This window comes from Chelonia mydas, chromosome 8 (genome assembly GCF_015237465.2).
Source record: "Chelonia mydas isolate rCheMyd1 chromosome 8, rCheMyd1.pri.v2, whole genome shotgun sequence".
NCBI lineage: Eukaryota > Metazoa > Chordata > Testudines > Cheloniidae > Chelonia > Chelonia mydas.
This window is the reverse complement of record NC_057854.1, coordinates 43,780,271-43,792,986: the sequence shown is the minus strand read 5'-3', so window position 1 is coordinate 43,792,986 and position 12,716 is coordinate 43,780,271. Positions and strand designations below refer to the sequence as shown.

Genomic DNA, 12,716 nt, shown 5'->3' with positions numbered 1-12,716 from the left:
AGCGGGGTCCAGAGGGGCTGGTGCAGCCTCTCTTACCTTGGAAGGGCTGCCAGTCGGGTGTAGCCTGGTGTGCAGCGCGGAGAGGGGCAGCGCTTCCCTCCGGCTGCTGCCGTGCCAGCTGCTGCCTCAGGGCGCTGTTCACCTGGATGCCGCGCAGCAGCTGCCTGCGCAGAGTTCGCACCTCTGCCAGGAGGGCGTCCAGCTCGCTGCTGGGAGGTGGTCTGCGATGCGCGTCTCTGCTGCAAGCTGCCAACACACACAGCTGCTCTGTCACCAGCCGCGCCTTCCGCTCCCTGCATGCTGGCGTGCTGCCCCCCACTGCACCTGCACCCCCGTGGATCCTCTCATCCCTAGCCACCAAGGGTAGTGAAGGGCAGCCCTCAACCAGCCCCGGCTCAGCATGGCGACACGCTGGGGGCACGAAAAGGCTGCTCAGTGTGCTTGGCGCCTGGCCACATCAGTGTGGGGTTGAGGACCGCCAGGGCGGTGAGAAACACAGCAGGGATGGGGTCACTAGCCCAACCCAGCCCAGCCACCGGTGGGGTCCGGGGGACAGAAATCCCAACACGCTGCGGTCTGGAGATGCACAGCCAGGCCCCCAAAGGACCCGAGCTCTGCCCCGCAGGTCCCGGCTTGCACCTCAAGGGTTCAAGGTGTTAATGACCATCCCCCCCACCCCCGCATATTCCACAAAGTTCCCAGCAGAAACCTCAGCTTTGTGCTCAACACCACACGGGTCTGGAAATCAGCTGTAGGTCCATGAGCCTGGCCCTGGCGGGGTCCCCAGTGTAGGGCCTGTGCTGGGACCCCTACACCAGCTAGCAGGTGAGCGACATCAGCTATTGGGGCACTCGACCTCAGATCCATTGTAGCTGTCTGGGCATCAACCCACAGGCCAGTGGCTGCTGTAACGTCTGGTAGGCGCAGAGGCTGTTTGCCAGGGCAGCTTCTGGATAGTGTGGAGTGGGGAGGGCGGGACAGATCCTGGACAGCATGGAGTGGGGAGGGCAGGGCAGATCGTGGACAGGGTTGGGGTGGGGCAGAATCTGGACAGTGTGGAGCGGAACAGGTGGGGCAGGGCAGATCCTGGACTGTGTGGGGGTGCGAGAGGTGGCACAGATCCTGGACAGGATCGGGGAGGGGAGGGGAGGGCAGGGCAGGGCAGATCCTGGATTAGGTAGGACGGGGAGGGTGGGGAGTCCCTGGCTCACAGGTGATCTGGGTGGCAGGCGTGGGGTGGGGGAAACCCCAGGGGGAGCTGAGCTCAGGCCCAGGCAGTGCAGGAAGCAGCTTCCCTCCCTGCACCTCCTGCGCCTGGTATGGGGCATTCTGCTCCCCACCTGAGGGACCATCTCTGGGGGCTCCCCACTGTAGGCAGGTGGGACCTCACCACCACGGGGACAGAGCATGGGGCCCTAGGGAGCTCAGGGGACAGGGATGGAGCTGGCTACGCCCACCATGGCCTGACCCCATCCCATGTCCCTGTCCCTGCCCAGAGCCTGGCAGCTGGCTGGCATGGGGGGTGCCCCCTGCCCAGAGCCTGGCAGCTGGCTGGCAGCACAAAAGAGTCCACAGAAGCCTGAGGAGGGCAGCCAGGACACCCACCCCAGCACCAAATATGGTGCCTCCCACAAGGGGACAGCGGGCAGGACAAACCGACCCATGGACAGAGCTGGTTATAAATCCATGGGGTTGCTATGATGGCCAGGCCCGTGGATTCCCAAGACAAGCCAGCCCTGCAGTGCCACCAGGCGTGCCGCCCTGCCGCTGGGGCAAGGCTGGGTGTGTGCCCCCTGCCGTCAGTGCCGCAGAGCGGGCCTGAGATGGCGCTGTGGGGCTTGTTTGGGAGGAGGACAGTTGGTCAATTCAAGCACACTGAGACATGGGGCCGCGCTCTAACCAGTAGGAGGTGCTGCCCCCGCTCCGGAGCCAAGGGCTGCACTGAGCTGCTCCAGATGGGCTTCCCAGTGCAGAGGGGGGCCTGGGCGACAAGGGGGACAGCAGGGCCCTCCGGAACCAGGGCACTGAGGCACTTGAGATTCATAGATATTTAGGCCAGAAGGGACCACCATGATCTAGTCTGACCGCCTGCACAATGGCAGAGCTGGCCCCAGCGCAGCAGACCGGGCAGGACAGGCTGGCATGTACCTGAGGGAGCCGCCTGGGAGGAGCTGGAGAGGGTCTCGTGGACACGCAGCTCGGCGCAGAGGGCCTGGCAGAGCCGCTGGTTCTCCTCACACTGCTGCTGAAGGCGTGGCACCGTGCGCGCCAGCCTGCAGGGACAGAACAGCCGGGGTCAGAGGCACAGCCACACGCCCCCCACACACACACACACACGCCCCTCTCCTGCTGACCCTCCCGTGATGTCACAGAGAGGGGCAGTGACACCACAGCCCTTAGCAATGGTGCCATGACAGGCCCCAGTGGGCCGGGACCCCGTGCCCCCAGGATGCTGCTCAGCTGGCCAGGGGGCCAGCCTGCGCGCGGTGTGATCGTGGCCACACCCCTTACAGCGCCACGCCTCAGGGCTCCGAGAGGATGGGTCCCAGGGCTTCACTCCCACCATCACCTCACCTGCGGTTGTTCTCCTGGAGAGCCAGCCGCTCCTCCTGCAGCTGACAGCTGCTCTGTCGCTGCTCTGCCAGCTCCTCTGCCAGCGTCCGGTTCTCTGCCTCAGCCTCCTGCAGCCTACAGCGCGTGGCCTCATGCAGCCGCTCCAGCTCTGGGGGGAGAGCCCTGTTACCCACCGCCCCAGGGGAGGGAAGAGCCCCATTACCCGCCACCCCGGGTGGGGAGGAGAGACCCCCGTTATCCAGGGAAGGGGGAGGAGGGGTGTGATGAAGTGGGACTGTTCTTAATGTTTCCTCTGAATAGTGTGGGGGTGCCTCAGTTTCCCCTATGCAGTTCTTAAGTATCTAGGGGGTGGGATAAGGGTGTATGATCGTTGCAGAGCCCTAGAGAGCAGGTGTGTGCAGGGGTCTGGACACAGAGAATGGCCAAGACCCTGTTTCCTGGCAACTGATGGCCTGGCCCTTCCCCCCTGCAAGGCGAGAGCTAAAGGGTTGGAGAACAAAGGAATCAGGTGACCTCCTGGCCTGGGAAAGGGACAAAGCCCAGAGGAGGAGGGGCTGGAAGGGGAGTCAGTTTGGGGCTGGGTGGGGACATGGAGTGAAGGGCAGACATGGTTGTCTGGCTCACTGCCCCCCAAAATGGACCCGGCTGAGGGGTCCTGCTCTCTGCACCTACAAGCTCTGTTTTAGACCGTGTTCCTGTCGTCTAATAAACCTTCTGTTTTACTGGCTGGCTGAGAGTCACGTCTGACTGCGAAGTTGGGGTGTAGGACCCTCTGGCTTCCCCAGGAGCCCCGCCTGAGCGGACTCACTGAGGGAAGCGCACGGAGGCGCAGAGGATGCTGAATGCCTTAAGGTCAGACCCAGGAAGGTGGAAGTTGTGTGAGCTGGGTGTCCTGAAGACAGTCTGCTCACAGAAAGGAGACTTCCCCAGAGTCCTGACTGGCTTCATAGGGAGCAGTTCCAGAGCATCGCCTGGGGACTCTGTGACAAGGGGAGAGCCGCATTACCTGGCAGCTGGGGGGCAAAGCCCAACAGTAACGGCCAAGGTGGTGAACGGGGAGGGGAGGGGCCACGTGCCTGGAGTAGGCAGGGCCCAGTGCCACATGGCAGCACATCTAGGGCGCTTGATGCCCACAGAGGTAGGACTGTGCCCAAGGGGATGGCACCTGCCCATGCATCAGGCCTGCTCTCCAATCTGCATCTGCAGAGCGAGAAGCTGTAGGAGCCGCAGCCGCCAACAGGCCCTGATGGGGGGACGGATCAGGGAGGCCCCTACCAAAGAAGCAAGGCCCAGCTGGGTCTGGGGGTCTCCTGCGGTTCTGGGCCCCCAGGAGCAGGGTCTGCCCCACACGTAGAGAGAGCCCAGATCTAGAGCCGGGGCTGGCACTGAGCGAGCTGTCCTTGGGCTGCACCTCCTGCAGAGGGGCTTGTGCCAGGCAGTGTGCAGCTGGCCACCCCCTGCCCCCTACCTCTGGAGAGGTGAGCGAGCTGGAGCTGCAGGCTCTGGTTCTCCCGCAGGGCTCGGGTCTCGCTGCTCAGTGGGGACGCAGACTCCAGCCCCTGGATGTAGATGTTGGTGGGAGACCCTGGAACAGGAGCAACCGTGACATCCGGGGCAATGCTGCCAATGCTCCCTGCCGGAGCCCCTGGTCCTCTCCCAGGGTCTGCACCAACTGCCCACTGCTGTGTCCCGAGGCTGGCCATGGCCAGCCTTCTGGGAAGCCCTGGGCACTCCACCCCAAGGCTGGCCACCCACCCGCCCACGCTGAGCAGGAGGAGAGAGGACGGAGCGGCTGTGGAGAAGAGGCAGTTCGGCCCCATGAGGGGTCCCCCGCCAGGATCAGGCCCTGGGAAATGGGGGCAGGGAGCGGGGTACAGAGAGCTGAGCCCCAGCCAGATCCCTCCCTCCCAGGGAAGCAGGTGTGCCCGCCCACCTGGGGGTTTGCGTTCTAGAGACTTGAGCGGACAACAGCGCCCTTGAGCCCCTCCCTGCCCCACACCCTTTGGGTACTGGGGTTGCGAGGTACCCCACCCAGATCCGCACCCTGTGATTTTTGGGTACAGGGGTTGATGGGTTCCCCTCCCAGGATCCCTGCCCCAAACTCTCTGGGCACGGGGGGTTCTGGGTTCTCCCCCCTCCAGATCCCTGCCCCACACCCACAAGGCACAGGGGGTGCTGGGTTCCTCCCCCCGCCCCGGTCACTCCCCCACACTCTCTGGGCACAGGGGGTGCTGGGTTCCCCCACCACCCGTCACTCCCCCACACCTTCTGGGCACAAGTGGTGCTGGGTTCCCCCCTCCACATCATTCCTCCACACCCTCTGGGCACAGAGTGTGCTGTGCCCTGCCAACCCTGGGGGAACGGAGCACCCTGAAGTCCCGTCCCGTACCATTGCCCTTGGCGGTGGCAGCGAGGCGGTTCTCCAGCTGCTCCCGCAGCCGATCGTTGATGCAGATGGACTCCTCCAGGCGCTGGCGCAGGCTGCGGATCTCCGCCAGGTGTGCTTCCAGCAAGTCAGCACCTGCAGCCGCCAGGGGAACAGAGAGCTGCGTGGGACGCCAGGGCTCAGTCGGGAGCAGGCCAGGAGGGCACGATGCTTCCTGAGCACCAGGGCCACCTCCCTGTGTGGGCTGGCCCCTGTCCCCCGCGGCCCAGGGAGCAGGACGAGGGTAAAGGAAGCTGGGTACAGAGACAGGCTGGGGCTGCTACAGGACAGAAGGCACACGGCCCCTTTCACACCTCCCTCAGGACACCCACCAGACCGTGCTCCCTACGAAGGCACAGTTCTGCCCTCCCCCAGCCCATGGTTCCTCCCATCCCCGCGGCACGGCTCTTACCAGTCAGCTTGTGGCTGGCCGGATACCCAGAGGGTAAGTGCCCATAGAGGGCCCCCGTGTGAGGCCGGGCCCAGAGGGGGTTGTTCTCCGGGAAGGCAGCCCCTGCTTTCCTGTCCAGCTGGGCGGAGCTCTGCAGCGGGCGAGACTGTGGGGCAAGATGGGGAACGTGGAGACAGCGGGAGGTGCTGGCTTCTCCAAAGTCGCCGGCCAGTGGCACTGGTTTGACTGGTGGTGCGGCAAGAGGTCCCCCTAGATAGATGTGGACAGAGGTGGGTCCGGGGCCCACAGAAGGGCAGGGCTGGGTGCCACCCCAGGGATGAAGGCAGGACCTACCCCAGAGAGACTGCCCAGAGGAAGTGCCCGGACAGGAAGACCCCGAGTGCACATGCCCAGCTTGGAGCCACTCGTGGCTCTGCTGAGCGCCACCCAGGGACGCCTTCCCCACTTGCCCCAGGCCCTGGCAGCCCAAAACACTCCCAATGAGACACCCCAGGGAGTCCCCCAGTGCTCACAGCCTCCCCACTGATGCAGGACCCCAGACAGACAAGTGTGGGTCAGAGCAGTGCATCCATCTCCCCTGTGCTGCCAGCCAGGGCCTGGACTCCCAGGTTGGGGGTTGGAGTATTTGCTCTTCTTGAAGGCTCTTTTTTGGCCCACTGGCCATAATCCCAGGGGCAACCTCAGCAGCCCAGATGGTCAGTGCCTCTGCCCAGAGGCCTGTCTGCAGACCAGGGCACACTCACAGATACAAAGGCCAGAGGGGACGATTGCTACTGTCCATTCTGCACTGCTCCATAGCCAGGCCAGAGAGCCCCCACGCCACCCCTGCATGAAGCCCAGAAGCTGTAGGAGTGCTGTGCCCGCTAGGCCCCGTTCTCAGTACAGCCCACTGGCATCCAACAGCAGCGCCCACGTCACACCAGTTGGGGCAGTCGACATCCCCGCTGTGAAGTACAATGCCTCGTGACACGCATGCCTCAAAGCACCGCAAGCTGGAGCAAGCCGTGGCACCGACCCACAGGGCACTGGCAGGCACCAAGCTGAGCCAACACGCTGCCATGCATCGGCGAGGGCTGGGGACGAGCAGCAAGAGACAGAGGCCGGGGTATCGGGCCAACAAGCCAAGAGCACGCAGGGAGCCCAGCGCCTTCCCAGCCAGCCAGCCAGCCAGCCAAGCGCCAGCCTGCGCTGGGGTGGCATCAGCATGGGGCTGGGCAGCTTGGAGGAATCGGGGAAAAGGGAGACACCCAGGGTCAGTCCAATCCAGGCCGGCTCAGCTGGGATATGCCCCTGCAGTGCCTGTTAGGTGAAATGAGTCAGGGGGTCTCAGCGCAGATCCTAGTGACTCTAGCTAGCCGCCCCATCTCAGCCAGCACCAGCTGGCCCCACCACTGGCTGTCTCGGCAGAGGAGCCAGCTGCTGAGCTGAGCCCTGCCAGAGCCAGGCTGGGCACGTGGGCTGGGGCTCCTTGGCAGACACCAGGCATCCCTGGGCTCTAGCATCTCCAGGAGGGTTTCTCACGTCCTGCCGCTCCCTAGCCTGAAACCCACTCTGCCCAGCTACATTCGGGCCTGGCATGATTCCTCCATGCACTATGGGGCTGGAGGATCCCTCTCTACAGATCCATAGTGCAGACTGGAGGGGGGTAGGAGCTGAAAGGGGGAGGTCCCTCTCTCAGGTCCTATCCCCGCTACCCAGTCTCTGCACTATGAATCTGTAAGGGGGGGAGGTCCCCCTGTCAGCTCCTATCCCCCCCCAGTCTCCACAGTATGCAGGAGGGATCTCCCCTCCAAGTTCCCAGCCCTGCTCCCCCAGTACCTCTGCATAAGCAGCTTCTCCCTTGCTTGTCCTGGAGCTGGGAATGACTATTTCTCCAGTCTCCTCCTCTCTGCAGTGCCCACCCCCCAGACACCTGCCCCCTCCCACCTCAGCCTTGCTGGTGCCAGTGGGCCCAGGCCAGCTGATGCCTCTCTCCTGCTTCCTCCCTTGGGTGGCTCCCTGGGAACGGGGCTGCAGCAGGAGCAGCTGGTTGGGTGAGGACAACGTGTGCCCAGGACAGACAGACAGAGCAGGCATGGGGGGCTGCGAAAGCCATGCAGAGCCACATGTCAGGGGGAGGCAGAAGAATCAAGCCAGAGGCGCTCACTTTCTCCCAGCTGCTTCTGCAGCATGTGCAGCTCCTGCTGCACCTCGGCCAAGGAGAAGACAGGCGTCCCACAGCAGCCCAGGAGAGCAGGGGGGGCGGGAGGAGGAGGGCCGAAAGGCAGGAAGAAGGACGGCCCAGGGGCAGGCGTCAGAGGGACGCTCAGTGGCTTGGACAAGGAGTCAAAATGCAACCCTAGAGATGGGAGAGAGAGCAGAGATGGGGAGAGAGATTAGCCAGCCTAGGGGTGCAGCTGGCACTGGGGCTGCCTGGAAAATCCAGCCACTTGGGTGAGGCAGCAGTGCACCCCCCACAACCATACCAGCCTCCCGACAACTGGGGCCAGGCCGCACCGCACCCTGAAGGGCCGTACTGGCCCCCCGACAACTGGGGCCAGGCCGCACCGCGGCCCCCAGGACCGTACCGGCCCCCCGACAACTGGGGCCAGGCCTAGGATTGCCAACTTTCTGATTGCACAAAACCGAACTCCCTAACCTCACCCCTTCCCCAAGACCCCTCCCCCTTCCTCGCCTGCTCAGTATATTCCCCTTCCTTTGGTGGCTCGCTCTCCCCCACCCTCACTCACTTTCACTGGGCTGAGGCAGGGGGTGAGGGCTCTAACTGGGGGTGTGGGCTCAGAAATGAGGGGTTCAGGGTGCGGGAGAGGGCTCTGAGCTGGGGCAGGGAGTTAGGGCAGGGGAGTGAGGGCTCTGGGATGGGGGTTCAGGTTCTGGGGTGTGGCCGGGGATTGGGGCACGAGGTTGGGGCGCAGACTTACCTCCAGCAGCTCTCAGTCAGCAGTGCAGCGGGGGGGGGGCTAAGGCAGGCTTCCTGCCTGTCCCGGCACCGTGGACCGCACTGCACCCCGGAAGCAGCCAGCAGCAGGTCTGTCTCCTAGGCAGAGGTGCACAGGCAGCTCTGTGCGCTGCTTTCACCCACAAGCACCGCCCACCCCAGCTCCCATTGGCCGGAAACCAGCCAATCGGAGTGCGGAGCCAATGCTCGGGGCGGGGGCAGCGCACAGAGCCCCATGGCCTCCAGCCTAGGAGCTAAATCTGCTGCTGGCCGCTTCCGGGGCGCAGTGCGGTGTCAGAACAGGTAGGAACTAGCCTGCCTTAGCCAGGCAGCACTGCTGATGGGACTTTCAAAGGCCTGGCTGGCAGCGCTGACCGGAGCTGCCAGGGCAGTGGCGGATTTAGAGTTAGTGGGGTCCTGTGCTCAACTTCATTTTGGGGGCCCCCCCTTGGGACCCAGCCAAGAAAAAGAACATTTTCTCATTTCCCGCCAGCCCCCGTTTTTCATTCTTTTTTTCTTCGTCTGGCCAGAAGTTAGGATGCAGGAGGGGGCTCAAGGTTGGGGCAGGAGGTTGGGGTGTGGAGCACTTACTTGGGGCAGCTCCCATTTGATGTGAGGGGTGCAGGTGGGAATGTGGGGGGGGGGTGTAGGAGCTCCCGTTTGGTGCTCAGGGTGGAGATGTGGGGATGGGTGTGCAGGAGTCAGGGCATGGGGTGTGGGGGGACTGGGTATATGTGGTGGGTGCAGGAGTCAGGGAGGGCAGGGTGCCAGAGATGTGAGGGGGTGCAGGATCAGGGCAGGGGGCTGGGGGTGCTCCCAGCCCCCTGCCCTGAGAGTCTCACGGCAGAGGGTTGGGGGGGTATGTGTAGGGGGAGTGGGGGGGGGGGGTCCTGCCTTTGCTCCGCCCTGCCCCGATTCCACCCCCTTCCCCAAGGCCCTGCTCCCGCCTCTTCTCCACCTCCTTCTCTGTGCCAGGGTCCCTTTTTGACCGGCTGTTCCAGTCAAAAACCGGACACCTGGTCACCTTAGCCAGGCTGCACCAGGGCCCTATCGCCCCCTGACAACTGGGGCCAGGCCACACTGCACCCACCAGGGCCCTAAAGGCCCCCCGACAACTGGGGCCAGGACGCACTGCACCCACCAGGGCCGTACTAGCCACTCAATGACTGAGGCCAGCCCACACCGCACCCCCCAGGACCCTACCTGTGCCCTGACAACTGGGGCCAGACCGCACCATGCCCACCAGGGCTGTTCCAGCCCCCCGACAACTGGTGCTAGGACACACCATGTCCACCGCAGTCAGACTGGCCCCCCAACTACTGGAGCTGGCCACACTGTGCCTCCTAGGGCTGTACTGGCCCCTGACACCTGAGGCAAGGCCATGCCATGCCCCCCTGGCCATACCGGCCCCTCAACTCTCAGGGCCATACTGGCCCCCCAACAACTGCGGCCAGGCCGTGCTATTCACTCCACAGCCATACTGGGCCCCTGACAACTGGGGTGAGGCCGCACCATGCTTCTTGTGGCCATCCTGGCAACCAGGGGGAGGCCATGCCGTGCATCCCATGGTCATCACAGCCCCCCAACAGGGCAAAAATACTCCGTACATCCCGTGGCCATCTCAGTCCCTCCCGCCACCCCAACCAGGGGAGGCCACTTTAGATTTGGTTTTGGTGAGTAGTGAGGATCTCATAGAAGAAATGGTTGTAGGCGATAATCTTGGCTCAAGTGATCATGAGCTAATTCAGTTCAAACTGAACGGAAGGATTAATAAAAATAAATCTGCAGCTAGGGTTTTTGATTTCAAAAGGGCTGACTTTCAATAATTAAGGAAATTAGTTAGGGAAGTGGATTGGACTGAAGAATTTATGGATCTAAAGGTAGAGGAGGCCTGGGATTATTTTAAATCAAAGATGCAGAAGCTATCGGAAGCCTGCATCCCAAGTAAGGGGAAAAAAATCATAGGCAGGAGTTGTAGACCAAGCTGGATGAGCAAACATCTCAGAGAGGTGATTAAGAAAAAGCAGAAAGCATATAGGGAGTGGAAGAAGGGAGGGATCAGCAAGGAAAGCTACCTTATTGAGGTCAGAACATGTAGGGATAAAGTGAGACAGGCTAAAAGTCAAGTAGAGTTGGACCTTGCAAAGGGAATTAAAACCAATAGTAAAAGGTTCTATAGTCATATAAATAAGAAGAAAACAAAGAAAGAAGAAGTGGGACCGCTAAACACTGAGGATGGAGTGGAGGTCAAGGATAATCTAGGCATGGCCCAATATCTAAACAAATACTTTGCCTCAGTCTTTAATAAGACTAAAGAGGATCTTAGGGATAATGGTAGCATGACAAAGGGGAATGAGGATATGGACTTAGATATTACCATATCTGAGGTAAAAGCGAAACTCAAACAGCTTAATGGGACTAAATCAAGGAGTCCGGATAATCTTCATCCAAGAATATTAAAGGAATTGGCACAAGAAATTGCAAGCCCATTAGCAAGAATTTTTAATGAATCTGTAAACTCAGGTTTCAGAGTAACAGCCGTGTTAGTCTGTATTCGCAAAAAGAAAAGGAGTACTTGTGGCACCTTAGAGACTAACCAATTTATTTGAGCATGAGCTTTCGTGAGCTACAGCTCACTTCATCGGATGCATACTGTGGAAACTGCAGAAGACATTATATACACAGAGACCTGTAAACTCAGGGGTTGTACCGTATGATTGGAGAATTGCTAACATAGTTTCTATTTTTAAGAAAGGGAAAAAACGTGATCCGGGTAATTATAGGCCTGTTAGTTTGACATCTGTAGTATGCAAGGTCTTGGAAAAAATTTTGAAGGAGAAGGTAGTTAAGGACATTGAAGTCAATGGTAAATGGGACAAAATACAACATGGTTTTACAAAAGGTAGATCGTGCCAAACCAACCTGATCTCCTTCTTTGAGAAAGTAACAGATTTTTTAGACAAAGGAAACGCAGTAGATCTAATTTACCTGGATTTTAGTAAGGCATTTGATACCATGCCACATGGGGATTTATTAGTTAAATTGGATAAGATGGGGATCAATAGGAAAATTGAAAGGTGGATAAGGAATTGGTTAAAGGGGAGCCTACAACGGGTCCTACTGAAAGGTGAACTGTCAGGCTGGAGGGAGGTTACCAGTGGAGTTCCTCAAGGATCGGCTTTGGGACCAATCTTATTTAATCTTTTTATTACTGACCTTGGCACAAAAAGTGGGAGTGTGCTAATAAAGTTTGCGGATGATACAAAGCTGGGAGGTATTGCCAATTTAGAGAAGGACAAGGATACCTTGTAAACTGGAGTAATAGTAATAGGATGAAATTTAATAGTGAGAAGTGTAAGGTCATGCATTTAGGGATTAATAACAAGAATTTTAGTTATAAGCTAGGGACGCATCAATTAGAAGTAACGGAGGAGGAAAAGGACCTTGGAGTATTGGCTGATCATAGGATGACTATGAGCCGCCAATGTGATATGGCTGTGAAAAAAGCTAATGCGGTCTTGGGATGCATCAGGTGAGGTATTTCCAGTAGGGATAAGGAGGTTTTAGTACCGTTATACAAGGGACTGGTGAGACCTCACCTGGAATACTGGGAGACCAGAACTGCACACATGTTTAAGAAGGATGAATTCAAACTGGAACAGGTACAGAGAAGGGCTACTAGGACGATCCAAGGAATGGAAAACTTGTCTTATGAAAGGAGACTCAGGAAGCTTGGCTTGTTTAGCCTAACTAAAAGAAGGTTGAAGGGAGATATGATTGCTCTCTATAAATATATCAGAGGGATAAATACCAGAGACGGAGAGGAATTATTTAAGCTCAGTACCAGTGTGGACACAAGAACAAATGGATACAAACTGGCCACTAGGAAATTTAGACTAGAAATTAGATGAAGGTTTTTAACCATCAGAGGAGTGAAGTTTTGGAATAGCCTTCCAAGGGAAGCAGTGGGGGCAAAAGATCTATTTGGCTTTAAGATTAAACTCGATAAGTTTATGGAGGAGATGGTATGATGGGATAACATGGTTTTGGTAATTAAATATTCATAAATAGGCCCAATGGCCTGTGATGAGCTATTAGATGGGGTGAGATCCGAGTTACCCAGGAAAGAATTTTCTGTAGTATCTGGCTGATGAATCTTGCCCATATGCTCAGGGTTTAGCTGATGGCCATATTTGGGGTGGGGAAGGAATCTTCCTCCACGGCAGATTGGAAGAGGCCCTGGAGGTTTTTCGCCTTCCTCTGTAGCATGGGGCATGGGTCACTTGCTGGAGGATTCTCTGCTCCTTGAAGTCTTTAAACTACGATTTGAGGACTTCAATAGCACAGGTGTGAGGTTTTTTTTGTAG

At 59.1% G+C, this 12,716-nt stretch overlaps 1 protein-coding gene across 17 annotated transcripts in view; it reads right to left on the bottom strand.

Moving 5' to 3' along the window:
* The window catches only part of LOC102931917 (myomegalin), a 155,816-nt gene that overhangs the window by 7,251 nt on the left and 135,849 nt on the right, over positions 1 to 12,716 (bottom strand). For 11 of the 17 annotated variants that reach the window (XM_037907666.2, XM_043552523.1, XM_037907671.2 and 8 more), the window contains 7 exons: positions 7,558 to 7,749; positions 5,412 to 5,660; positions 4,964 to 5,095; positions 4,043 to 4,159; positions 2,575 to 2,722; positions 2,149 to 2,273; positions 37 to 246 (listed from right to left, as the gene is read on the bottom strand). In XM_037907666.2, coding sequence (XP_037763594.1) covers positions 37 to 246; positions 2,149 to 2,273; positions 2,575 to 2,722; positions 4,043 to 4,159; positions 4,964 to 5,095; positions 5,412 to 5,660; positions 7,558 to 7,749 — 1,173 coding nt within the window. The remainder of the gene's footprint in view (positions 1 to 36; positions 247 to 2,148; positions 2,274 to 2,574; positions 2,723 to 4,042; positions 4,160 to 4,963; positions 5,096 to 5,411; positions 5,661 to 7,557; positions 7,750 to 12,716) is intronic. The other 6 variants (XM_043552527.1, XM_043552530.1, XM_037907670.2 and 3 more) reach the window with 1 other exon arrangement.